The sequence below is a fragment of the Salmo salar genome, chromosome 05 (assembly GCF_965601325.2).
Source record: "Salmo salar chromosome 05, fSalSal1, whole genome shotgun sequence".
In the NCBI taxonomy this organism is placed as follows: domain Eukaryota; kingdom Metazoa; phylum Chordata; class Actinopteri; order Salmoniformes; family Salmonidae; genus Salmo; species Salmo salar.
In genome coordinates, this window is record NC_138295.1 from 65,513,059 (window position 1) to 65,538,732 (window position 25,674).

The following is a 25,674-nucleotide window of genomic DNA, read 5'->3' on the forward strand; positions in this document are numbered from 1 at the left end:
AAAGGTCATGTTATAAAATCAGGGTAAACAAGATTATATAACAATGTGCAAACAAACATTTAAATAAGCCATAATATTATGCAGCCAGGGCATGTTCAATATCTGATGTTTATTTCATTTACAATGGATCTTTTACAAAATATCTGATGCAGAAACATCAACGAAAAAAGTAGAAACAAGACAGGACACCATATACACTATTCCATAAATACATATTTACATACATTATAGTAGTAGTAGTATATAGAATCCAACAGAAATTTGGTCTGGAATTCCAGGTGGAATCTGTCAGCAGCAGAAAATATTTATATGTGCACCTTTGAAGCCCTATATCATTGGTTACTTCCAAAATGGCACCCTATTCCCATTACAGTGCACAACTTTTGACCAGGGACTGGTCAAAAGTAGTATACTATGTAGGGAATAGGGTGCCATTTGGCATGTACACATTTTTCTCCCAGTACCCAATACAGTGCACAATGCAGTTTCCACAGCACATCATGAAACAGTGTTTTGCATTGGTTAAGGATGTTTTCCTATGTTACTTACAGTCGTTATTTTCATAAACAACACACACTTTTGCATAATATAATGGAAGGCAAAACAAATACCACCAAATACCAGGCACTGTAGGATGGAGGCACTTGTGCACCTACTGTAACAAGACTGGTTTGGCATCGTGACGTTTGGCACATGAGGGTGGTAGACAGTGGTCCTGTACTGTATGTGTGTGTGAGATGGTGGGAATCAGGGTACTAGTCAGTTTTCAATTCTGTCAATTCAATACATTATTTAAAATTCAATGAGTTGAAAATTACTCCATTCTTTTCAATGAAGATGTTTCCATTCATGAATTAAAATCAGTTCCTGAAGTGACTGAATGGATCCATTCCCAGACCGTGGTGAGAAGAAGGAGCAGTCTCTCTTCATGACTTGGTGGGACTGAGTTCTGGCTGTATGTCTGTCTGTGTGAGCTCTTTCTTCTTCCTCCTCTTCTTTTTGCCTCGGCAGGGCTTGCACAGGCAGCACAGGATGCAGGGTGAAGCCAGCAGGAGGAGAGGAGAGGCCACCAGCACGATGACACTGACGCCAACCAGGATGCCCACCACCTGCCAAGAGGACAGGGTTCAGGCATACAAGAAAACTTGATATAGCAAAACACAGATTTCCTGGTTTACTGGGGTGTAAAATGAGAAGAGTCACCTCACCTGTGTTCTGTTCCACATGACGGAGGCTCGGGAGTGGCCCAGCATGTTCCTGCATGGCCCCTTATCATAGTGCCTCAGAAATATATCACCCTAAACATATAACAACAGATATCATAGGACCTCAGAAATATTTCACCTTAACATAGAGGAATACAGTATCACCATTAACATACAACATGTTGGTTCAGACTTATTGAAGCATTTATAACTGTATGTGGACTTACATCCAGGTTCTGCAGACAGTACCAGCAGAAGGTGTGTTTGCAGCTCTTACACAGCATCTGGGCACAGCCTTGGTTCCTCTCGATGTACACACCACACATGGGGCACTGCTTGATGGGCAAATCAGAGTCACTGCATGACCGGCCCCTGGGGAGAGGTGGATGAGGGGTGGAGAGGTGGGGGAGAAGTAAGGGGAGAGGTGGATGAGGGGTGGAGAGGTGGGGGAGAAGTAAGGGGAGAGGTAAGGGGAGAGGTGGATGAGGGGTGGATGAGGTGGGGGAGAAGTAAGGGGAGAGGTGGATGAGGGGTGGATGAGGTGGGGGAGATGGGGGGAGAAGTAAGGGGAGAGGTGGATGAGGGGTGGATAGGTGGGGGAGAAGTAAGGGGAGAGGTGGATGAGGTAGGGGAGAAGTAAGGGGAGAGGTACGGGGAGAGGTGGATGAGGGGTGGATGAGGTGGGGGAGATGGGGGGAGAAGTAAGGGGAGAGGTGGATGAGGGGTGGATAGGTGGGGGAGATGGGAGGAGAGGTAACGGGAGAGGTGGATGAGGGGTGGATAGGTGGGGGAGATGGGGGGAGAGGTAAGGGGAGAGGTGGATGAGGGGTGGATAGGTGGGGGAGATGGGAGGAGAGGTAACGGGAGAGGTGGAGAGGTGGATGAGGGGTGGATAGGTGGGGGAGATGGGGGGAGAGATAAGGGGAGAGGTGGATGAGGGGTGGAGAGGTGGGGGAGATGGGAGGAGAGGTAACGGGAGAGGTGGAGAGGTGGATGAGGGGTGGATAGGTGGGGGAGATGGGGGGAGAGATAAGGGGAGAGGTGGATGAGGGGTGGAGAGGTGGGGGAGATGGGGGGAGAGGTAAGGGGAGAAGTGGAGAGGTGGTGGGGGAGGTGAGGGAGAGTGGGTTCAGACAGGGAACCAGTTGACTGAATACCATGGTAAGGAGGGATTGAATTAACTAAATGGACCAATAGTGTTACAACATCAAACTGGCATTCTGTCTCTTAAAATCTAAGATTTTAGAACACTTTCTGGTCTTGTCTGATGTTATACTTTAGTACATTAAATCCATCGATTCAAGGACATTTCCTCCAGTACATGAGGCACTTCGTGTTGTCAAAGCAACAGAAATGGATTCACTGACTGACTCCCCTACTCCCCCTTTGGCAGGGACACAATGGCATTCCATTAAGCTTTCCTCCACACCTTCCAATACCACCCACCCACACACACACACAAGGGTGGAAGGGGTGGAATACTGTATAGAGAGAGGGACACTGACAGAATTTCTGAGGAACACACTGAGCACACACTCTGTGGCACACCAGAAATGGCACTGGGTGTAGCTAGCTTGTCCAAAAGGCCAAGACACTCTTACCAAATTGTTCATTTTACTTATTTCCAAAATGACTAGTAACAGTACTGCCAACTACTGCTTCAATCAGCATTCATCAGTTATTTAGTGACAATATTATTTCCACCAAGGCGCCTTGACTGTGACTGACTGACCTGCTCTCTGAGGCAGGCGATGATGATGTCATAGGCTGGTGCTCGGGGCAGGCGTGCCCGTCCTGCCAGGGCCCTCTACAGCCAGAGCAGAAGACAGTGTGGCAGGCTAGGCAGGGCACGGACGTAGGCTGGCCCTCTGAGCTGGGCCCGACGCTGCAGACAGCCTGGCACTCCAGCACCGGGCACCATGCTCTACTAGGGTCCAGCTGCACCCCTGAAACATAACAAACCAATGATGTACATAAACACATATGTATGTACATTCACAGGTAACTGCCAAAATAAAGGAAACACTAGTAAATGAGGGATATAAAGTATATTGAAAGCAGGTGCTTCCACACAGGTGTGGTTCCTGAATTAATTAAACACTTTACATCGTGCCCAGTTGCCCATTATATTGGCTACCATGGATCAAAGAGATCTCAGTGACTTTGAACGAGGGGTCTCAAATGAGCATTGGGGGTTTGTGTGTACAGTGCCTTGCGAAAGTATTCGGCCCCCTTGAACTTTTCGACCTTTTGCCACATTTCAGGCTTCAAACATAAAGATATAAAACTGTAATTTTTTGTGAAGAATCAACAACAAGTGGGACACAATTATGAAGTGGAACGAAATTTATTGGATATTTCAAACTTTTTTAACAAATAAAAAACTGAAAGATTGGTGCCTTCAGAAAGTATTCACACCTCTTGACTTTTTCTACATTTTGTTGTGTTACTGCCTGCATTTAAAATTGATTAAATTGAGATTTTGTGCCACTGACCTCCACACGCCAAAGTATAATTATATTTTTTTGAAGTCTGTACAAATGAAAATGAAAAATTAAAAGCTGAAATGTCTTGCGTCAATAAGTATTCAACCCATTTGTTTTGGCAAGCCTAAATGAGTTCAGGAGTAAAAATTTGCTTAACAAGTCATATAATAAGTTGCATGGACTCACTCTGTGTGCAATAAACTGTTTAACATGATTTTTGAATGACTACCTTATTTCTGTACCCTACACATCTGTAAGAACCCTCAGTCGAGCAGTGAATGGGTAAAAAAAAAAGTTAAAAAAAATCTGCCATTGAATATTACACTTGGTGTATTAATACACCCAGATCTACAAAGATACAGGCACCTTCCTAACTCAGTTGCTGGAGAGGAAGGAAACCGCTAAGGTATTTCACCATGAGGCCTATGGTGACTTTAAAACAGTTACAGTTTAATGGCTGTGATAGGAGAAAACTGAAGATGGATCAACAACATTGTAGCCTATACAGAATACATATATTCCAATACATGCATCTTGTTCGCAATTAGGCTCTAAATGTGGCAAAGAAATTAACTTTATGTCCTAAATACAAAGCGTTATGTTTGGGGCAAATCCAACACATCACTGAATACCACTCTTCATATTTTCAAGCATGGTGGTGGCTGCATCATGTTATGGGTATGCTTGTCATCGGCAAGGACTAGGGAGTTTTTTAGGATAAAATTAAACGGAATAGAGCTAAGCACATTAACATTTTAGAGGAAAACCTGGTTCAGTCTGCTTTCCAACAGACACTGGGAGACAAATTAATCTTTCAGCAGGACAATAACCAAAAACAGGCCAAATATACAAATGTACACAACATTGGATGTTCCGGAATGGCCTAATTACAGTATTAACTAAAATCGGCATGACAATCTATGGCAAGACTTGAAAATGGCTGTCTAGCAATGATCAACAACCAACTTGACAGAGCTTGAAGAATTATTAAAAGAATAATGTGCAAATATTGTACAATCCAGCTGTGCAAAGCTCTTAGAGACTTACCCAGAAAGTCTCACAGGTGTAATCTCTGCCAAAGGTTACTCTAACATGTATTGACTCAGGGGGTTAAATACTTATGTAATCAGGATATATTAGTGTCTTTTATTACCTTTTTTTTATTTTTTACAAATGTTACAATACTTCCACTTTGACATTACAGAGTATTTTGTGTAGATCGTTGACAAAAAAAGAAAAGACAATTAAATCAATTTTAATCCCACCTTATAAAAAGTCAAGGGGTGTGAATACTTTCTGAAGGCACTGTAGGCCTGCTTATCCTAGATGTGCCAGGGCAGGGATTTCAGTGGGGTTTATAACTGCTTTCGTAACAAAGGCACATGTTGTCCTTATCAGGGGAGCACCATAACAACATATTTTGTGCACTTTGTTCGATTTTTCCTAGATCCAATTTTTTAAGGTATTTGATTTATGACTGAAAGGTGACTAATATTGGTTTCAGTGTGTTGTTGCCTCAAGGCAAACCAACCAACCTCAGATTACAATTTATAAATGTCAAACCAGCTGGGACTTTTTATACATTGTTTTCTTCTCTTCACGCTCTCAGAAATTACTTTTGTCTCTAAACTAAAGCCAACAACAACAAACCATATTTCTTCACCAAAACAAACTGCAGACAGACAGGACAATAACAACTTCATAATTTACAGTAATTATTCAACTGCTATTTATAAATCGCCTTATACTAATCTGGTAGTTTGACGAACCGTCTAGTAGCTACTAAAGTTACAAGAACCTTTCAGCTGGACTGGGACAGGGTGGGAGGGAGTCAAGATGAGGACTAGAGGGAGTCTCTCTCGGTACAATAACCCCACAATATGCCAGGCATGTCGATACTAGAGGCAGGCTCAGGTCAGCTCAGCTCACTGCCACCAGATGGCCCAGACCTGAAATAGCCTGGTTACCATGACAGCCGTCCCCAGTCACCTCACCAGCATGCTAATGCTAATGAACGGTACCGTACCTCGTTCAAACTCCAGCTGCTGGTACAGCTCAACCTGATCCGCAGGGGCAAAACAGGCTATCTGCAAAACAACACAAAAAAATAACAGAATGGATCACGTCTGTGATTATGTCTTAAAATCAAAGGAGGACCAGCCTGGTCCCAGATCAGTTTATGCTGTATTGCCAACTTCTATGGTCATTGTCACAAACAGATCTGAGACCAGGCTTTAATGTAATGCATTCCACAGAAATGAAATGGATTGCAATCTATAGAAATGCAGAATTTAACCAGGGATAATCATTTCAAGAGAAGAGCTGTTGATTACCAAACTCCCTGACCTGATCGCAACACCATTTACACCTGACAATGACATTTGCAAGTTCAAGGTGTGGTGGCATGACGTAAGATGTAGAAATGTTTGGCAAATTAATCTTACCCAACGGTACCCAACCCTACTAGTGGTAACAGGCAAATACATACAGTGAGGGGAAAAAAGTATTTGATCCCCTGCTGATTTTGTACGTTTTCCCACTGACAAAGAAATGATCAGTCTATCATTTTAATGGTAGGTTTATTTGAACAGTGAGAGACAGAATAACAACAAAAAAATCCTGAAAAACGCATGCCAAAAATGTTATAAATTGATTTGCATTTTAATGAGGGAAATAAGTATTTGACCCCCTCACAATCAGAAAGATTTCTGTCTCCCAGGTGTCTTTTATACAGGTAAGGAGCTGAGATTCGGAGCACACTCTTAAAGGGAGTGCTCCTAATCTCAGCTTGTTACCTGTATAAAAGACACCTGTCCACAGAAGCAATCAATCAATCAGATTCCAAACTCTCCACCATGGCCAAGAGCAAAGAGCTCTCCAAGGATGTCAGGGACAAGATTGTAGACCTACACAAGGCTGGAATGGGCTACAAGACCATCGCCAAGCAGCTTGGTGAGAAGGTGACAACAGTTGGTGCGATTATTCGCAAATGGAAGAAACACAAAATAACTGTCAATCTCCCTCGGCCTGGGGCTCCATGCAAGATCTCACCTCGTGGAGTTGCAATGATCATGAGAACGGTGAGGAATCAGCCCAGAACTACACGGGAGGATATTGTCAATGATCTCAAGGCAGCTGGGACCATAGTCACCAAGAAAACAATTGGTAACACACTACGCCGTGAAGGACTGAAATCCTGCAGCGCCCGCAAGGTCCCCCTGCTCAAGAAAGCACATATACATGCCCGTCTGAAGTTTGCCAATCAACATCTGAATGATTCAGAGGACAACTGGGTGAAAGTGTTGTGGTCAGATGGAGCTCTTTGGCATCAACTCAACTCGCCGTGTTTGGAGGAGGAGGAATGCTGCCTATGACCCCAAGAACACCATCTCCACCGTCAAACATGGAGATGGAAACATTATGCTTTGGGGGTGTTTTTCTGCTAAGGGGACAGGACAACTTCACCGCATCAAAGGGACAATGGACAGGGCCATGTACCGTCAAATCTTGGGTGAGAACCTCCTTCCCTCAGCCAGGGCATTGAAAATGGGTCGTGGGTGGGTATTCCAGCATGACAATGACCCAAAACACACGGCCAAGGCAACAAAGGAGTGGCTCAAGAAGAAGCACATTAAGGTCCTGGAGTGGCCTAGCCAGTCTCCAGACCTTAATCCCATAGAAAATCTGTGGAGGGAGCTGAAGGTTCGAGTTGCCAAACGTCAGCCTCGAAACCTTAATGACTTGGAGAAGATCTGCAAAGAGGAGTGGGACAAAATCCCTCCTGAGATGTGTGCAAACCTGGTGGCCAACTACAAGAAACGTCTGACCTCTGTGATTGCCAACAAGGGTTTTGCCACCAAGTACTAAGTCATGTTTTGCAGAGGGGTCAAATACTTATTTCCCTCATTAAAATGCAAATCAATTTCTAACATTTTTGACATGAGTCTTTCTGGATTTTTGTTGTTATTCTGTCTCTCACTGTTCAAATAAACCTACCATTAAAATGATAGACTGATAATTTCTTTGTCAGTGGGCAAACGTACAAAATCAGCAGGGGATCAAATACTTTTTTCCCTCACTGTATGAGTGTCATAGCAAAGTAGCAGTGTAATAGTCAAATGGTCTAAACATTGATGTGTACCAGTGGTTCTTTGAATGTGTCCAAAATGGCACCCTATTCCCTATATAATTCCCTATGTGCCCTGGTCAAAAGTAGTGCACTATAAAGGGAATAGGGTGTCATTTGAGTCACAGGCACAGTAGAACATCCAGTATAAGCCTAGTACCTCTGAGTGGAGTAGGACTCCTGTCCTCTGACAAGCCGTGTCTGGACATGTGACCGGGCTGCCCCCACCCTCCCGGATGGCCAGCTGAACATACTGCTGCAGACACTGAGGGGACAGACAACCAATGGCATAAACACAGATGTGAATAATATGTATGTCTATGGACAGAACCAGAGAGCAGGGCCATGTTCAGCAACGCACAACGTTGTGAAATGTTCAGAAACATGCCTCTCTGTAGCCAGGAATCACGTCAGCTCTGATCATTACATTTTTATCTACAACGTTCCACAACGTTCACCAACTAAAAGTGGCCCTGGATTGATGTTGATGTTGACAGTATCTGAGATATACAGTAACTGGCACTTGAACTAGACTCGTCTCTTAGAAACGAGTTGATGCTAAAGACAAAGCAGCCAGAAAATGCAGTCCTGCGAGTCTGTTAATGCAAAAATCTGCTGTTTAGTTTGTCAGAAGAGTCACACCAAGCCTCACCCAGCTACTGTAGCAACAGCAGAATGAAGAAGGCATGGATTTATTGTCAATCAGTGCATAGTCCTGGTAAGTGGTAACCAGTATTGTGTTGACAGTATCTCTCTATGGCTGTATTCCAAATGGCATCGTATTCCCTATATAGTGCACTACTTTCCAGGCCCCAAAGGGATGCACACTATGTTTGACCTTGGCCTAGCAGCTCAGACTGCTGCTCCGAGCGACGCCAGCAGCCAGGCAGAGATTAGCACCTGCCAGCCAACCCCACGCCAGGATACCTCACTGTCCGTGTCAAGGCACATCACCTCCACCTCAGTGCGGATGGATACAGGCTGACTGAACACCAATCAATAGAAGGTCAGCTAGAGTACTGCCTGCCAGAGACAAAAGTGAAAGAGAAACTAAATGCTTTCAGGAAAGCGTTGATTAAATATATATTTTTGATTCGGCAGATAGATTTGTCTTGTTGTTTGAAAGCTGAGTCTTGTTGAATGAAAATAGAGGGAGAATAGTAAATACAGGCATTTCCCTGCTCAGTATCAGATATGAGAAGAGAAGTTATGGCAGGTTTGTGTTGTCTACCTACCGGGGTGCAGAAGACACAGTCACAGGTGTGCAGCGTGCTGGTTGCTGCTGAGGGGTGCTCACTAAGGCACAGCTTGCAGTAGACCACCACATCAGGCTGGGTGGAAGAGGAGGCCACTACAGCCCCGGCCTGGCCCAGAGGCTGGGATGGACTGCTGTTGGCTATGGGGCCCTGACCCTGGCTCTGACCCTGGTCTGGACTGCTGTTGTTGGCCATGGGGGGAGCAGAGCGATCAGTCAGTCAGCACTGCCTGGAAGCTTCTCTTAGCCCTTCTGCTGGAGGAAGTGTGGAGGGCTGTGCTCCATGATCTGGAGGATGGTGGAGAACAGAAGACAGGCAGTCAGCCGATAACCTCGCCAGTCCCCACATAATCTAGTTGTGTTTAAAACAGCTGATAGCCTTGCCAGTCCCCACATAATCTAGTTGTGTTTAAAACAGCTGATAGCCTCACCAGTCCCCACATCATCTAGTGGTGTTTAAAACAGCTGATAGCCTCGCCAGTCCCCACATAATCTAGTTGTGTTTAAAACAGCTGATAGCCTTGCCAGTCCCCACATCATCTAGTGGTGTTTAAAACAGCTGATAGCCTCACCAGTCCCCACATCATCTAGTGGTGTTTAAAACAGCTGATAGCCTCACCAGTCCCCACATCATCTAGTGGTGTTTAAAACAGCTGATAGCCTCACCAGTCCCCACATCATCTAGTGGTGTTTAAAACAGCTGATAGCCTTGCCAGTCCCCACATCATCTAGTGGTGTTTAAAACAGCTGATAGCCTTGCCAGTCCCCACATCATCTAGTGGTGTTTAAAACAGCTGATAGCCTCACCAGTCCCCACATCATCTAGTGGTGTTTAGAACAGCTGATAGCCTTGCCAGTCCCCACATCATCTAGTGGTGTTTAGAACAGCTGATAGCCTCACCAGTCCCCACATCATCTAGTGGTGTTTAAAACAGCTGATAGCCTTGCCAGTCCCCACATCATCTAGTGGTGTTTAGAACAGCTGAGAGGATTAGAGACTAATTCCAGATTGCTTCCCAAATAGTTCACTACTTTTAACCAGAGCCCTATTTTGGATGTGGCCACAGACATATAATGATCACTTCCTGTTAATGAACAGAGGAGCCATTACTCCCCCTGCTTCCAGCAGTATTAGTGTGTGTAGCCGTTGGTAACATGGCTGTTTTACATTGGTATCTACGGCGCATCACAAAATCATAGGTAATATCTTTGCAATAGACGAACAAGAGAAGAGGTGTTATCCCTTCTACCAATAAAATGTATCTTTCAGGTTTCGCCAGAAGGAAAATATTAATTTCAGAATTCAATGAAGAGCAGGAAACTCGTGGTGCTGCTGCCGATTGACCCATTTCACATGTTCTGGGCTAATCCAAGCTAGAGAAGAGGACTAACTGTAGCTCAGATCATCTGGTGTTGGGCCCTGTGAAAGAGTACAAACCCAGAGCCAATATCTCTGCCCTCAAATCCAATGAGGAAAAATAAAGAATTAAGTAGTAAAATAGATTTAGCACGACAGAATGAGTGGCTAAAAAGCTGTTGATTATGCATGTGTCTATCTACAGTTTCTCATTCTCCACACAAAATGCAGTCACTGTTTAAATTGGCAGGCACATTTATAACAGCCAAATCAATAGAGCCAACATCACTGTCCTAAATTTACTGTGCTCCTCTATCTAACATTGATTTATGGCACACGTGCAAAACACTGAAAGTTGCACTTGAATGTGCACATTTTATTTCTGCACTGTCATTCTTTCTCTCTGTCCCATAGGAGTGAAACCCTTCTGTACTGGGGTGGAGACTGGAGAGCAGGGTGAAGACATCTGACAATACTACTTACTGTCTGACTGTGTGTCTGTTCGTCAGGGTCAGTCTGGCAGTTTGTAAGTCTGTCCTGCACAACCATAACAGGAAGCAGTAACAAACAGACCTGTTATTACCAGTAATAAAAACTCTGTTATTTTGCATTGCGACACAATGGTGCTTTATCAGTTTCCTCTATCCCTCCGCCTGGAAAGTTCCTCACCCTTTTGTTATCTTGATGAAATATTGCAACCTACAAAGTGATACAAATGGAGGAAAGGATTGCCAATGTCACTGGAGTGTTTGGATCCAGCCATTGACACAGCAATCAGGAGTATGGGGTTCAGCTGGAGTGAACCGCTAGCTTGTAGCATACAACAACAACAAACGTGTTTATACCGTCATCATGATGTAGACAAGTTTTTATTAACTAACCATATGGCCTTTGCTTTGACGAATAACAGATTTCACATTACAGTGAGTTCAGTTTCTAACCATACTGTAGGCATTCTCCATGGATCAAAGTCTAGGTTGAATCCCAGCCAGGGATCAAAGCCTCATTGTCCAGTACACAAGCAGAAATGGAAAAACAGCTCAGCTCAGTGAATAGTTGCCATACATACAGAGTGACTGGCTGTGTTCTGTTGGAAGGAGGCAGCTGGGCCTGGGCCTATGCTGCCGGATTTACAATCCTGTGTGTGTGTGTGTGTGTGTGTGTGTGTGTGTGTGTGTGTGTGTGTGTGTGTGTGTGTGTGTGTGTGTGTGTGTGTGTGTGTGTGTGTGTGTGTGTGTGCGTGTGTGTGTGCGTGTGTGTGCGCGCGCGAGAGCAAACGAGAGAGTGCGAGAGAGCGAGAGAAAGAAAGACATTCATCTTGCTGCAGTTAATGCGGGTCTAAATGTCAAATTGTTTCTACTCCAATTTCTATGAAAATGCTGTTTTAATGAATCAAAGAAACAAACAAAACCATAATTTGTTTATTACTGTGTTATTACCAAATACTGTATTTATGTTGTAGTACATGTAAACTACAGGAAATGGGAATGACAACCTCTTTATTTGAGGGTATTCCACTAATCTCCCTAATTATCCCCCTAATAATGGGCAGGTAGCCTAGTGGTTATAGAGTTGGACTAGTAACCGAAAGGTTGCAAGTTCGAATCCCCGAGCTGACAAGGTACAAATTTGTAGGCCGTCATTGAAATTAAGAATTTGTTCTTAACTGACTTGCCTAGTTAAATTAAAATATTCTTCATCCAGAATTCATAGAGGAGTAATCTGAAAACGCATTGTTCGCATGTAGTAGACAGCAGAAAGATACAAGATGAGCCTGACTGAGACATTTTCACCTTCCAAGGTTGTAGCTATACTGACATAGGTCCACATTGAAATTCTGCAACATACGCACATTAAACCATTCTTTACACAGAAAATTACATTTAAATGCCACACAGATGTCACAATAAATACGGAAACACTAGGGGAAAAAGACAGAGAGAGGGGTGAGTGAGAGACCTACCTCCTCGGTCAGGTAGCCTACGAGCTGCTTCTGTCCAGATTAACAGCCGCAGTGCTTTTACTTGGACACATGCACATCTGTTGATACACAGTCACATACAAAACACCTACGCTCGGTCGCCACGATATTCACACAAGCACCACCTATTTACCTCTTTCTTCCAACTGCACTAGACACACCTCCCTGCTTGGCCTACAGTCACCAACGCAATCAGTGTTGGCATGCACAGTCAGTCCCGTGTTTCCAGATGGGCGGCCCTGCCTGCTGCTTACTTGACCAGGAAGCGGTAGGCTATTGGTGGAATGTCCTCTAGCCTGCCCCTGGCGGCTTGCATAGAAAAAAAGCAAAAGCAAAAACCTACAAGGATCATCTCTCACCTCAGGAGTTCGTCCTTTTTGACTACATAATGAATCTTATTGTTACAAATCCACAGAAGCTTCTCTTGTGATATCTCCTGGTTGGGTAGAATATCGCAGTAAATGTGTTTTTACTTTCGATATTCGGGTTTGCTCGTCAATAGCTCTCAGACGGAAGGTGCTAGGATGATGAGAGTGATATATATATTGAATTGAATAACCGTAGAGAGCAAGGTACACACTATGTTTTTAGCGATAGTCAAACTCTTCCCTTAACAGAGCCGAGAATGATGCAATATACTGTTTCATGGGCCTCTGATGGTTTAGGGACCATCGTAAAAGTGCAATACCGGTGATAAAAAATATATGTTTTTGCATTCCAATTCAGGGGGTTAGCCCTATATGACGATTACACACACTGCATAGGGCCTCCAGTCACTAAAGGGCCAAGCATTTTTATTAGTTACCTCTAACTACTAAGGGTACTATATTTGACCCATTTACAAGGATACTTTTCAAAAGCCTCCTTTCTAGGTGAAATGTAAATGTAAAACCAGATAATGTGAAGTAACTGACCCCACTCATCCATGCTACATTCATTAGAATTCCAGTTCAGTACTTCCCTGATTTTTATAGGCATATTTCTTGTGATAGGTCTTACTTTCAATACCTTCCTATCCATATCAGCAACAGATCTACAGACAAGGGTAGTGGGTTCCTTCACCTCTCTTATCAAAGCTACATAATTTATACATTTTTTAATTACTCCCCTTCGATTCTCTAGAAATATTTTTCTTATTACAGCTTTAGATGTTAATTCATGTAACGTCCGTCGTTAGAGTGAGACCAAGGCGCAGCGTGGGTTGGGTTCATCATATTTTAATATAAACGGTGAACCAGCAAAAACAATAAACAAGAAGCAACACAACGAGCGATCAGTTTCGCAGGCTACTAACAGCAATGCAAAATCAACTTCCCACAAAAGATAGGTGGAAAAAGGGCTACCTAAGTATGGCTCCCAATCAGCGACAACGATGTACAGCTGTCCCTGATTGTGAGCCATACCAGGCCAAAACAAAGAAATACAACACATAGATAGGGAACATAGAATGAACATAGAAATAGAAAATATAGAACATACATCAAAACAAACACCCCCTGCCACAACCCCTGCCACGCCCTGACACGCCCTGACCAAACTACAATAACAAATAACCCCTTTTACTGGTCAGGACGTGACAATTCAATAGCTTCCTATCTACATCAGACACAAACATGCGGAGCAGACAACATCAGACACAAACATCCGGTTATCTGGGCTCCCCCTAGGGTTTGGCTGGGACCACTGCACCTCCTGGACCTGTTTCCCTATACCCCAGCTGAGTGCCGTCGCTAGGCAGAAGGTGGGAAGGATGGTCTCGGGCTCCGGGGTGGTAACCGTGGGGTTATAGCAGTGAGACAGGGCATTTGGCTTGACGCTCTTGGACCCTGGCTGGTAGGAGAGGGATAAATTAAACCAGATCAACAGCAGGGCCCATCTCATTTGCCTGGAGTTGAGGCGCTTGGCAGTGTGGAGATACTCCAGGTTTTTGTGGTCAGTCCACACAATGAACGGATGTTCCGCCCCTTCTAGCCAGTGCTTCCATTCCTCCAATGCCATCTTTACCGCAAGAAGCTCCCGATTCCCCACATCGTAGTTCCTCTCCATGGTGCTGAGACGGTGGGAGAAGAAGGCGCAGGGATGCAGCTTAAGGTCCATGGCAGAATGTTGGGTCAGAACAGTCCCCACTCCGACATCCGAAGCATCAGCCTCCACCACAAACTGACGGGAAGGGTCAGGATTAACCAGGATAAGAGCAGTGGTGGAGAGGTGTTTAAGGTCCCGGAACGCCCGGTCAGCGGCAGAGGACCACGTGAACGGAACCTTGGTAGAGGTGAGTGCAGACAGGGGGGAGGCCAGGGTGCTGTAACCCCAGATAAAGTGCCGATAAAAGTTGGCGAACCCCAAGAAGTGTTGCAGCTGCACCCTGGACATAGGCTGAGGCCAATCCACCACAGCTCTCACCTTCTCGGGATCCATCTGGACACTCCCAGCAGAGATGATGTAGCCCAGAAAGGGAATGGTGGAGCAATGGAACTCACACTTTTCCGCCTTAACAAACAACTGGTTCTCCAGAAGGCGCTGGAGAACCTGTCGGACGTGGAGCACGTGTTCTTGGCGGGAGCGAGAGAAGACGAGGATGTCATCAATGTACACGAAGATGAATCGGTTCAGCATGTCGCAGAGAACATCATTCACCAGAGCCTGGAATAGGGCAGGGGCGTTGGTAAGGCCAAAAGGCATGACCAGATATGCGTAGTGGCCGCTGGCCATGTTGAAGGCGGTCTTCCATCATCCCCCTCCCGTATCCGCACCAGGTGGTAGGCGTTTCGTCAATCCAGCTTGGAGAAAACAGTGACCCCCTGGAGTGCCTCGAAGGCCGAGGAAATGAGTGGTAGCGGATAACGGTTCTTCACAGTAATGTCATTGAGTTCCTGGTAGTCAATGCACGGGCGCAGGGTCTTGTCCTTTTTCTCCACGAAGAAGAAACCTGCGCCAGCGGGAGAGGAAAAGGGATGAATAAATCCTGTAGCTAGGTAGTCCCCAATGTAGGTCTCTATAGCCTTGGTCTCTGGTCCCGACAGAGAGTGCAAACGTCCCCGGGGTGGTATGGTGCTAGGGAGAAGGTTAATCCCGCAGTCATAGGGGCAGTGCGGCGAAAGGGAAGTGGCCCGGGACTTGCTGAACACCTCCCGGAGGTCCTGGTACTCCGTGGGAATGGCGGAGCGGTCCGGAGCAACTTCCGAGCCCCCAGGAAGACATCCCGGTGCAGGTTGTGCCATCTTCAGACAATGGGCATGGCAGAACAGACTCCAGCCCATGATAGCACCCATAGAGCAGTTGATGAGGGGTTGTGTCACTGGAGCCAGGATAATCCCAAAACCACTGGAATCTGGGGGGATTTGATGAGCAGGAATTGAATGGTCTCGCTGTGATTCCCTGACACACTTAGGTTGATGGGAGTGGTGTTATGGGTGACCCGATCTATAGAGCGCCCATCCAGCGCTCTAACATCCATAGGAATGGAGGGGCTGAGTGGGGATGTTCAGCTTGGAATCCAGTGTGGCGTCCAAAAAGCTGTCATCGGCTCCAGAGTCAATGAGGACCCGGAGAGATTTTGACTGGTTACCCCACAGCAGAATGACGTGAAAAGGGGTGTGAGTAAGGGAAGAGGAAGAGTTCTCCATATGGCCCACCAGAGTACTCGCTCCAACCGGTGAGCCTGGTCTTTTACCGGGCAAGAGAACACAAAATTACCAAAAGTCCCGCAATACAGACAGCTCCTTGTGTTGATCCTGTGTTGCCGTTCCACTGGCGACAGCCCAGCTCTGCCTAGTTGCATAGGCTTGGGACACAGGGCCTTGGCTGTCTTCGGGGACTCTCAGGAACGGGACCGTCGGGGTCTTCAGGGATGCTTCGGAGGCAAGGTGGAATCCCTGGACTTGCGAGCGAAATCAAATTTCCGCTCCATCCATTGTTCCTGCAATCGCCCATCGATGCGGATGGTCAAAGCGATGAGGGAGTCAAGATCCATGGGTAACTTCCAAGCAGAAAGCTCGTCTTTAACCTCCTCCAAGACGCCGTGCAGGAACACGTTGAACAGTGTTTCCTGGTTCCACACACTCTCCGCTGTCAACGTGCGGAAATCCACCGCATAGTCGGCCACTCTGCGGGCGTCCTGCCGGAGCTGGATTAGATTCCGGGCAGCTTCTCTCCCGGAGAACGGGGCATCAAATACCTTCCTCACTTCTCCCACAAACCCCTCCAGACTCATGCACGTGGCCGGCTGTTGTTCCCATACGGCGGTAGCCCAAATGAGATCCCTCCCAGACATCAGCGTGATGAGGTAGGCTATCTTTGAGCGATCCGAGGGGAAGGAGGAGGGCTGAAGCTCGTAAATAAGGGCACACTGAGCTAAAAACGCCCGACAGGTGCTGGACTCTCCATTAAAGCATTCCGGGGAGGTAAACGGGGCTCCCGGGAAGGTGGAGTGGCCTGTGGGGCGGCGCTGCTAACTGCCGAGTTACTGAGGGGTGGTGGGGTTACCACCGTGGCAGGCTGCCCCCCAGACAACCCGCGGAATAGATCCAGCAACATGTCCAATGCCCGGGCATGGCACTCAGCCAACATTTGTACCCCCTCCATAAGACCACAAAGCAATTCCTTGTGCCTACCAATGGAGGGTCCTTGGGAGGAGATGGCATTGCGCAGCTGGCCCGGGTCTGCTGGGTCAGTCATGGCCAGTTCGTACTATCAGGTATGAAGGTAAGACCCAAATGCAGACAACGTCGAATTAACAATGGTTTAATAATCCAACAGGGGCAGGCAATAGACAGGTCAAGGCAGGCAGGAGTCAGTAAACCAGAGGTGGGGCAACGGTACCGGACGGCAGGCAGGCTCAGGGGCAGGCAGAGTGGTCAGGCAGGTGGGCTCAGAGTCAGGACAGGCAAGGGTCAAAAGCAGGAGGGCGAGAAAAAGAGAGTCTGGGAAAAGCAGGAGCTGAGACACAAAAACGCTGGATGACTTGACAAACAAGACGAACTGGCAACAGACCAACAGAGAACACAGGTATAAATACACATGGGGTAATGGGGAAGATGGGTGACACCTGGAGGGGGGTGGAGACAATCACAAAGACAGGTGAAACAGATCAGGGTGTGACAGCTATCTTCTGTAGAGCGCCCATCCAGCGCTCATCCACCCCTACCTTGTCACAACACAACTGATTGGCTCAAACGCATTAAGAAGGAAAGAAATTCCACAAATTAACTTTTAACAAGGCACACCTGTTAATTGAAAGGCATTCCAGGTAACTACCTCATGAAGCTGGTTGAGAGAATGCCAAGTGTGTGCAAAGCTGTCATCAAGACAAAGGGTGGCTACTTCGAAGAATCTCAAATATAAAATATATTTTGATTTGTTTAACACTTTTTTGGTTATTACATGATTCCATGTGTGTTATTTTATAGTTTTGATGTCCACTATTATTCTACGATGTAAAAATAAAGAATAACACTGTAATGAGTAGGTGTGTCCAAACTTTTGACTGGTACTATACATCTAAAACCCTCCTCCCTATTACACCACTGTCACGCCCTGACCTGAGAGAGTCATTTTTCTCTGTTTGGTTAGGTCAGGGTGTGACATGGGGTGGGCATTCTATGTGTTGTATGTCTATGTTGTTTTTTCTTTATTGCCCGAGTATGGTTTCCAATCAGAGGCAGCTGTCATTCGTTGTCTCTGATTGGGAATCATACTTAGGCAGCCCTTTTTCCCACAGTCAGTTGTGGGATCTGGTCTTTGTGTTGCATGTATTTGCATGCATAGCTTTTCGTTCGTTGTATTGTTTACTGTTTTTGCTGGTTCACATTTAAAATAAAGTATGATGAACCCAACTCACGCTGCGCCTTGGTCTACCTTTAACAACGGATGTTACAGGAGATCCCACCACCAAAGGACCAAGCAGCGTGGGCCGATGGACTGGACATGGGAGGACATCCTGGATGGCAAGGGATCCTGGACGTGGGAGGAGATCCAGGCCGGAAGGGATCGCCTCCCTTGGGAACAGGTGGAAGCAGCAAGGGAGGTACAGCGACGAGATCGACAGGCAAGGCAACAACGGAGGCCCGAGAGGTAGCTCCCCCAAAAATGTTTTTTGGGGGGGCACACGGGTAGATTGGCTAAGGCGGGTTTAAGACCTGAGCCAACTCCCCGTGCTTACCGTGGGGAGCGAGTGACCGAGCAAGCACCGTGTTATGCGGTGATACGCACTGTGTCGCCAGTGTGTACTCACAGCCCGGTGTGCTCGGTGCAAGCTCCTCACCGTTGCCGTGCTAGAGTTGGCCGGCAGCCAGGGAGAAGTGCACCGGCTCAACGTATCTGGTCTCCAGTGCGTCTCTTCGGCCCAGGTTATCCTGCACCTGCTCTACGCACGGTACCCCTCATTCACCAGCACAGCCCAGTTCGTCCTGTACCAGCGCTCCGCCCTTGCCGGGCCATCGTCAACATCGAGCCAGGACGGGTTGTGCCAGCCCTAAGCGCCAGACCTCCAGGGCACCTCCAAGGCCCAGTGCACCCTGTGCCTGCTCCGCGCACTCTCCCTCCAGTGTGCCACCATAGCCCAGTACGTCCTGTGCCTGCTCCTCGCACTCTTCCTCCAGTACGCCTCCATAGCCCAGTACGGCCGGTGCCTGCTTTGAGCATGCGGTCCTCAGTGCGTCTCCCCAGTCTGGTGAGACCGGTTCCAGCTCCCCGTAGGAAGCCTCAAGTGATGATCAATGGTCCGAAGCCTCCAGTGATAATCCATGGCACGAAGCCTCCAGTGATGATCAATGGTCCGAAGCCTCCAGTGATAATCCATGGCACGAAGCCTCCAGTGATGATCCATGGCCCGGAGCCTGTAGTGATAATCCATGACCCGGAGCCTGTAGGGATGATCCATGACCCGGAGCCTGTAGGGATGATCCATGGCACGAAGCCTCCAGTGATGATCCATGGCCCGGAGCCTGTAGGGATGATCCATGGCCCGGAGCCTGTAGGGATGATCCATGGCACGAAGCCCCCAGTGATGATCCATGGCCCGGAGCCTGTAGGGATGATCCATAGCACGAAGCCTCCAGTGATAATCCATGGCCTGGAGCCTCCAGTGATGATCCATGGCCTGGAGCCTCCAGTGATGATCAATGGCGCGGAACCAGTAGTGATGATTATTGTTTTTGCTGGTTCACATTTAAAATAAAGTATGATGAACCCAACTCACGCTGCGCCTTGGTCTACCTTTAACGACGTTACAACCACTTTGACATTACATAGTATTTTGTGTATATCGTTGACAACATTTTTTAATTAAATCAATTTTAATCCCACTTTGGAACACAACAAAATGTGGAAAAAGTCAAGGGGTGTGAATATGCACTGTATATGTAATTTGGACTGGAAGCAATTGAAAATTAGATCTGTAAAAATAAGATAAATATTTGTAGAAAATCAAAGAGGAGGAATTTTGAAACAATATAAAAGGTGTACCTTTGATAAGAGAGGTCCAGGAACCCATCACACTTGTCTGTATATCTATAGCTCATATCGACAGTGAACTATTGAAAATTAGACTTATTACAGGAAATATTCGAATTAAATCAATGCAATATAAAATTGCAATTATAATGGGTGTACTATGGACAAGGGAGGTCAACAATATAAACTGATGTATATGTAATTTGGACTGGAAGCTATTGAAATTTAGATCTGTACATGAATTAATAACCACAGCTGTAAAAAGTCCTTCACTTTGATAATAGAGGTCAGGGAACGCACTGCACTTGTCTGTACATGTGGAGCGGAAGCCATTAAAAAGGATAATTATGAAATATTCATTTATAAATCAGGGAACTTTAAAATGGAAATTCTAATGGCTGCATCATGGGTTAGAGGCAATAGTGACTATGCCACAAGTGATATTAGCTCTCTAGGTCATGCAAGTAGGCTACAGTAAGTTGCGTACGAGTGAGAAAGATCATAGGCCTATTTATGTTTTTTTAGCTCATATTTTTACATTAAATCCATAAAAAATAAACAAGACACAATTTTAAAATGTAATTATTGAGGGATAAACAGTTGGTTTAAGATCTACAGATTATTTAATTTTAAAAAAAGTTTCTGTAAACACCAGCTACAGCTGATTGAACTTTTAAGACGGTCCCTCAGCAGCGATTGCATAATATTCCCTTACTGAAATCAACATAGAGTAACTTTTTTTCCAAAGGAAAATAATGGGGGGACCTGTACATTGGTCCTTACCCTCATCTGATAGATATATCACCGAATCATCCTAGGACCTTCTGTCTAAGATGTATTGACGAGAAAACTGAATATCAAATCAATATACAAACTGAAACCAAATGTACTGTGGTGATAAACCTTCAGTGTTCCACAAATGGCCATTGCAATTATTGGTTTAAGCATAGGCTACTCCAGCTATCCTATACGATTCAAATAATTCAAATGCATTTATAACGTCAACAAAACTTTATATCATGGCCAATTTTCTGCAATTCTTGCCATTTTTTTATTCTGTTCTTCTTGACAATACAAGCGCGGTTGGGGAATTTATTAAGTGGAAACTCCCTAAACAGTCTGAGCATGCCCCCAGCATTAGGGACTTTTATTTCAGAAGTTTTGCTACCGAAGCCTATAAAAATGACCGACAACCGATTTGCAGGCCATTTCTCAGTCGAAAAGATACACACAAAGTGATGCAATGTTGTAATGTAGCCTATATCGTTCTGTCAAAATAACAATTATGTTACAATGTAACGAAAAAGGCGAGATTTTACCTGGTAAGAAATCACTTTCCTCTAATCTTTGGTGGATTGACAGTTTACAATTTTAGCTATGCGTTAACCGAGATTACAATGGTTCAATCTAAACAAAAAGGGATAGGCCTATGATATGTATGGAAGCAATTGTTGAAATACAAGAAAACTCTGTATTTAGGCCTACACCATAAACTATACAGTTAGGTGTTAATGTTAATGGAAATGCGTTTGTTAGGAATGTAGAGCAGGCAGGCACGAGATGATGTTATGTTTACAGTCAGAAAGGGGTTTAGATGGGGAATACCCAATGAGAATAACAGGGTCGATGTGAAAGGGATATTTTTTGCATTAGCCTACACTACACTTCTTTCATCTTTCCATCACATTTTCTTTTGAATTAATTAAGCAAATGCATATTATTATAATGTTATTACAACACTGAAATATTTGTTTCAGTTATTCTTTCATGCTCTCTCATCCAAGAAAGGAGTTTACAACTTCAGTTACACGCTCTTAGCAAATCTATGTCATGCTGTGCGGTGGAAAGGCTGAGCGTGTACTTGTTGAGCTCCAGGACCATCACAGAGTACGAGAGCCAGGTGATCAGGTCCCAGAGAACAGACATGGAGAAGGCTGCCAAACTGCTCCAGGTGGTGCTGAAGAAGGGTCGCAATGCCTGTGTGCTGTTTTTCGACGCACTAGAAAAGTGTTGCCAGTGCCCACAACAGTTCGAAAGAGTCACCGGCCTCCCAGGTAAGTCTCTTCAAAAGTGTACACTTTTTCATTTGATTAATTACAAGTAAATTACTTTGGCCTACATGTCTATAGTTTTCATGTAGTTTTCATCAACATTTAAATATGGTTATGAATAGTCTAGGCTTACGGTGATTTTGTGATTTTAATAAAATAAAGGTTAAATTAATTAAATAAATAAATCAAAATAATAATGTTATGTGGTATTTAGAGAGGTAGGCTAACTTGGCCTAGATTGCAGCACGTTTTCTTTGTAGTGTATGGTATATGTTATATGGTAAGCCGAATTCTACCCCACTTTACCGTTTGGAAGCACTGGAAACCCATCACCATTTGGTGTCCGATGCAGGTGAGGCCCAAGAATGTTCCAGAGGCTCAAGAATGTTCCATTCCTCATATAAAATCCAGTTTTTTAAAAGATAAAGTGTAGGCTTACATCTAAATGGTTTCTCCACGTGTCCAAAACTAAAGCTCATAGAAGGTTTTTACAGTATGTCATCATCATGATGCAACGGGAATCACCGGGATACTATTGTCAACAACAGACTATTTCCCATTTTTCAACCTCTTCCCTTTTTTCTCACACCCCAAACAACAGAGAGGAGGAGGAACAACACTGCCCCAACTTACGTCATCAACATCAGCCATTCCAATTTGAGTAACTGCATCATTGGAGATGGCAACTTTCAAGGTGTGGCAACGTGTATACAACAGCCTCAGAGCATGGGTTCAGAGGATGCTAGGCATGGTAAATTACAGTCTCATCAATTCATATCATTAAAATGATGTGTTACAAGATTCAAGGACATTCACAGATACAAGCACATACAGTTGAAGTCGGAAGTCTACATACAGTTAGGTTGGAGTCATTAAAACTCGTTTTTCAACCACTCCACAAATTTCTTGTTAACAAACTATAGTTTTGGCAAGTCGGTTAGGACATCTACTTTGTGCATGACACAAGTAATTTTTCCAACAATTGTTTACAGACAGAGTAATTCACTCATAATTCACTGTATCACAATTCCAGTGGGTCAGAAGTTTACTAAGTTGACTTTAAACAGCTCAGAAAATTCCCGAAAATGATGTCATGGCTTTAGAAGCTTCTGATAGGCAAATTTACATCATTTGAATCAATTGGAGGTGTACCTGTGGATGTATTTCAAGGCCTACCTTCAAACTCAGTGCCTCTTTGCTTGACATCATGGGAAAATCTAAAGAAATCAGTCAAGACCTCCACAAGTCTGGTTCATCCTTGGGAGCAATAATATCCCCCTTGGGAGCAAACGCCTGAAGGTACCACGTTCATCTGTACAAACAATAGCACGCAAGTATAAACACCATGGGACCACGCAGCCGTTATACCGCTCAGGAAGGAGACGTGTTCTGTCTCCTAGAGATGAACGTACTTTGGTGCAAAAAGTGCAAATCAATCCCAGAACAAAAGCAAAGGACATTGTGAAGATGCTGGAGGAAACAGGTACAAAAGTATCTATATCCACATTAAAACGAGTCCTATATCGACATAACCTGAAAGACCGCTCAGCAAGGAAGAAGCCGCTGCTCCAAAACCGCCATAAAAAAGCCGGACTATGGTTTGCAACTGCACATGGGAACAAAGATCGTACTTTTTGGAGAAATGTACTCTGGTCTGATGAAACAAAAATAGAACTGTTTGGCCATAATGACCATTGTTATGTTTTGAGGAAAAAGGGGTAGGCTTGCAAGCTGAAGAATAACATCCCAACCGTGAAGCACGGGGGTGACAGCATCATGTTGTGTGGGTGCTTTGCTGCAGGAGGGACAGGTGCACTTCACAAAATAGATGGCATCTGTCAGGAGGAATGGGCCAAAATTCACCCAACTTATTGTGGGAAGCTTGTGGAAGGCCACCTGAAACGTTAGACCCAAGTTAAACAATTTAAAGGCAATGCTACCAAATACTAATTGAGTGTATGTAAACATCTGACCCACTGGGAATGTGATGAAAGAAATTAAAGCTGAAATAAATCATTCTCTCAACTATTATTCTGACATTTCACATTCTTAAAATAAAGTGGTGATCCTAACTGACCTAAGACAGGGAACTTTTACTAGGATTAAATGTCAGGAATTGTGAAAAACTGAGTTGAAATGCATTTGGCTAAGGTGTATGTAAACTTCCGACTTCAACTGTATGTATTATTATAATTATTCACTTCACTTTTTGACCTGCACCATTGGAGCTCGGAGCTTAAGAATTTCACTTTACCCTTCACTTTACCTTTCATTAATGAGTTCAAAGAAGCCATTAGATTCATAACGTTCATATACTGTACTGCATTCCATTGATGTCTCTATTACAGAGACAATGGGAGGCAACGTCACCAGTGATCACCAGAGAGCAGTACAGGCCTGTCCAGATCCAGAGCTCCAGAGGAGTGTCCAGATCTACAGGTCCCAACTGCAGTATGTCATCATCGGGGACAACAACAACCTGCAGGTTGAAGACACACCGGAATTGGAAGAAGGGGAAGAAGAAAAACTCATTCATGAAAGTAACTGATTGGATTTGTGTAGTGCTTTTCCAGATGCTCAAAGTGGTTTACATTGTATTGGGGAAACTCCCCTCATACACGACCAACTAGTTTCCATTTAAGTCATTTAGCAGACTCTTTTATCCAGAGTGACTTACAGGAGAAATTAGGGCACATCGACATATTTTTCACCTAGTCGCCTCAGCGATTCAAACCAGTGACCTTTCAGTTACTGGACCAACGCTCTTAACCGCTCGGTTACCTGCCGCTAGTGCCAAAGGTTACATGTTCAAATCCAGTGATAGAAAGTCGTTTTTGAGATTTTTATTTTAAGCCTATACCAAACCTTAACACTTACCTTAACCATTCAGAGTTAATGCCTAACCTTAAGATTTCTGAGTTAAAGCCTAAACTTAACCCTAACCTTAAAAGTTTGGAGTTAATGCCTAAACTTAACCCTAACCTTAAAAATGTGGAGTTAATGCCTAAACTTTAATGTCTGAGCTAGTTGTTGTGTGGAACTGCATCAGTATCCTATCAGAGCCATACATATATGGCTCTTCTATCCTAGATGCCATCTCCTGCTGTTGTGCCCTTGAGCAAGCTACTGCACCACGGGCGACCGTGGCTCTCAATCTCCATAAGTGATATGGGGACAAAATGTATGGCCATTGGCTACATTGTAATGTTCCTTGCTGTGTTGATGAACTTGATTTCTGGGGAATGTATATGTATTGTAAATTGTAGTGTATTGTTTGGATAGTATAACTTAACGCTACATAATCAAAGAATGAACCAGATTTTTGGTCCGTAGACTTATGGAATAAGTATTGAATCATACAGTACATACATTACGTTCTGTGAACCCAATGTATAATGACCGCACTGACCACCGCTACTGATTAAGTGCATTTTATTTATTTTAAGAATTTACTTGCTGCAACAAAAAAAGGTGCTGTTTTACTTTGAATGTATTCTTAATGTATTCATTTGAATGCATGTGTTAGGACATACTGATTTATCTTTACTGAAAATTATACTGTATATATTCACTGTTCTACTAAGTTATCAACATTTGTTGAAATAGGTTATTCCTATAGAAAAAAAAGTTTATTATAAAGGTACATAAATTGTTATTGTTTTATACGTCAATAAAAAAAAGATCTCAATAATTTTGTTTCTCAATATTATTTATGGTTGAAAAGCTGGCATGTCACTTAATGAAATATCCATACAACATGA

General features: G+C 44.6%; 2 protein-coding genes across 6 annotated transcripts; one reads left to right on the forward strand and one right to left on the reverse strand.

Annotated features, from left to right (window-relative positions):
* Nucleotides 1–90: 90 nt before the first annotated feature.
* On the reverse strand, nucleotides 91–13,027 carry LOC106605544 (E3 ubiquitin-protein ligase RNF144B). Of its 4 annotated transcripts, XM_045718579.2 has the most exons (9): nucleotides 12,393–12,739; nucleotides 10,913–10,966; nucleotides 9,053–9,360; nucleotides 7,978–8,082; nucleotides 5,718–5,778; nucleotides 2,938–3,151; nucleotides 1,433–1,577; nucleotides 1,209–1,298; nucleotides 91–1,109 (listed from the first exon to the last, which is right to left on the reverse strand). In XM_045718579.2, the coding sequence occupies exons 3-9, from the start codon at nucleotides 9,266–9,268 to the stop codon at nucleotides 927–929; spliced, it is 1,014 nt and encodes a 337-aa protein (XP_045574535.1). In that variant the 5' UTR covers nucleotides 9,269–9,360; nucleotides 10,913–10,966; nucleotides 12,393–12,739; the 3' UTR covers nucleotides 91–926. The 4 variants fall into 4 exon arrangements, with proteins under 4 accessions (XP_045574535.1, XP_014056805.1, XP_014056803.1 ...); XM_014201330.3 differs by lacking the exons at nucleotides 10,913–10,966; nucleotides 12,393–12,739 and adding an exon at nucleotides 12,770–13,027; XM_014201328.3 differs by lacking the exon at nucleotides 10,913–10,966 and having other exon boundaries at nucleotides 12,544–12,748.
* A 7,981-nt stretch (nucleotides 13,028–21,008) lies between these two features.
* On the forward strand, nucleotides 21,009–25,604 carry LOC106605543 (uncharacterized). 2 transcript variants are annotated; one of them, XM_014201324.3, is made up of 4 exons: nucleotides 21,009–21,184; nucleotides 21,647–21,916; nucleotides 22,515–22,664; nucleotides 24,262–25,604. In XM_014201324.3, the coding sequence occupies exons 1-4, from the start codon at nucleotides 21,148–21,150 to the stop codon at nucleotides 24,459–24,461; spliced, it is 657 nt and encodes a 218-aa protein (XP_014056799.1). In that variant the 5' UTR covers nucleotides 21,009–21,147; the 3' UTR covers nucleotides 24,462–25,604. The 2 variants fall into 2 exon arrangements, with proteins under 2 accessions (XP_014056799.1, XP_014056798.1); XM_014201323.3 differs by having other exon boundaries at nucleotides 21,017–21,184; nucleotides 21,620–21,916.
* Nucleotides 25,605–25,674: the final 70 nt, after the last annotated feature.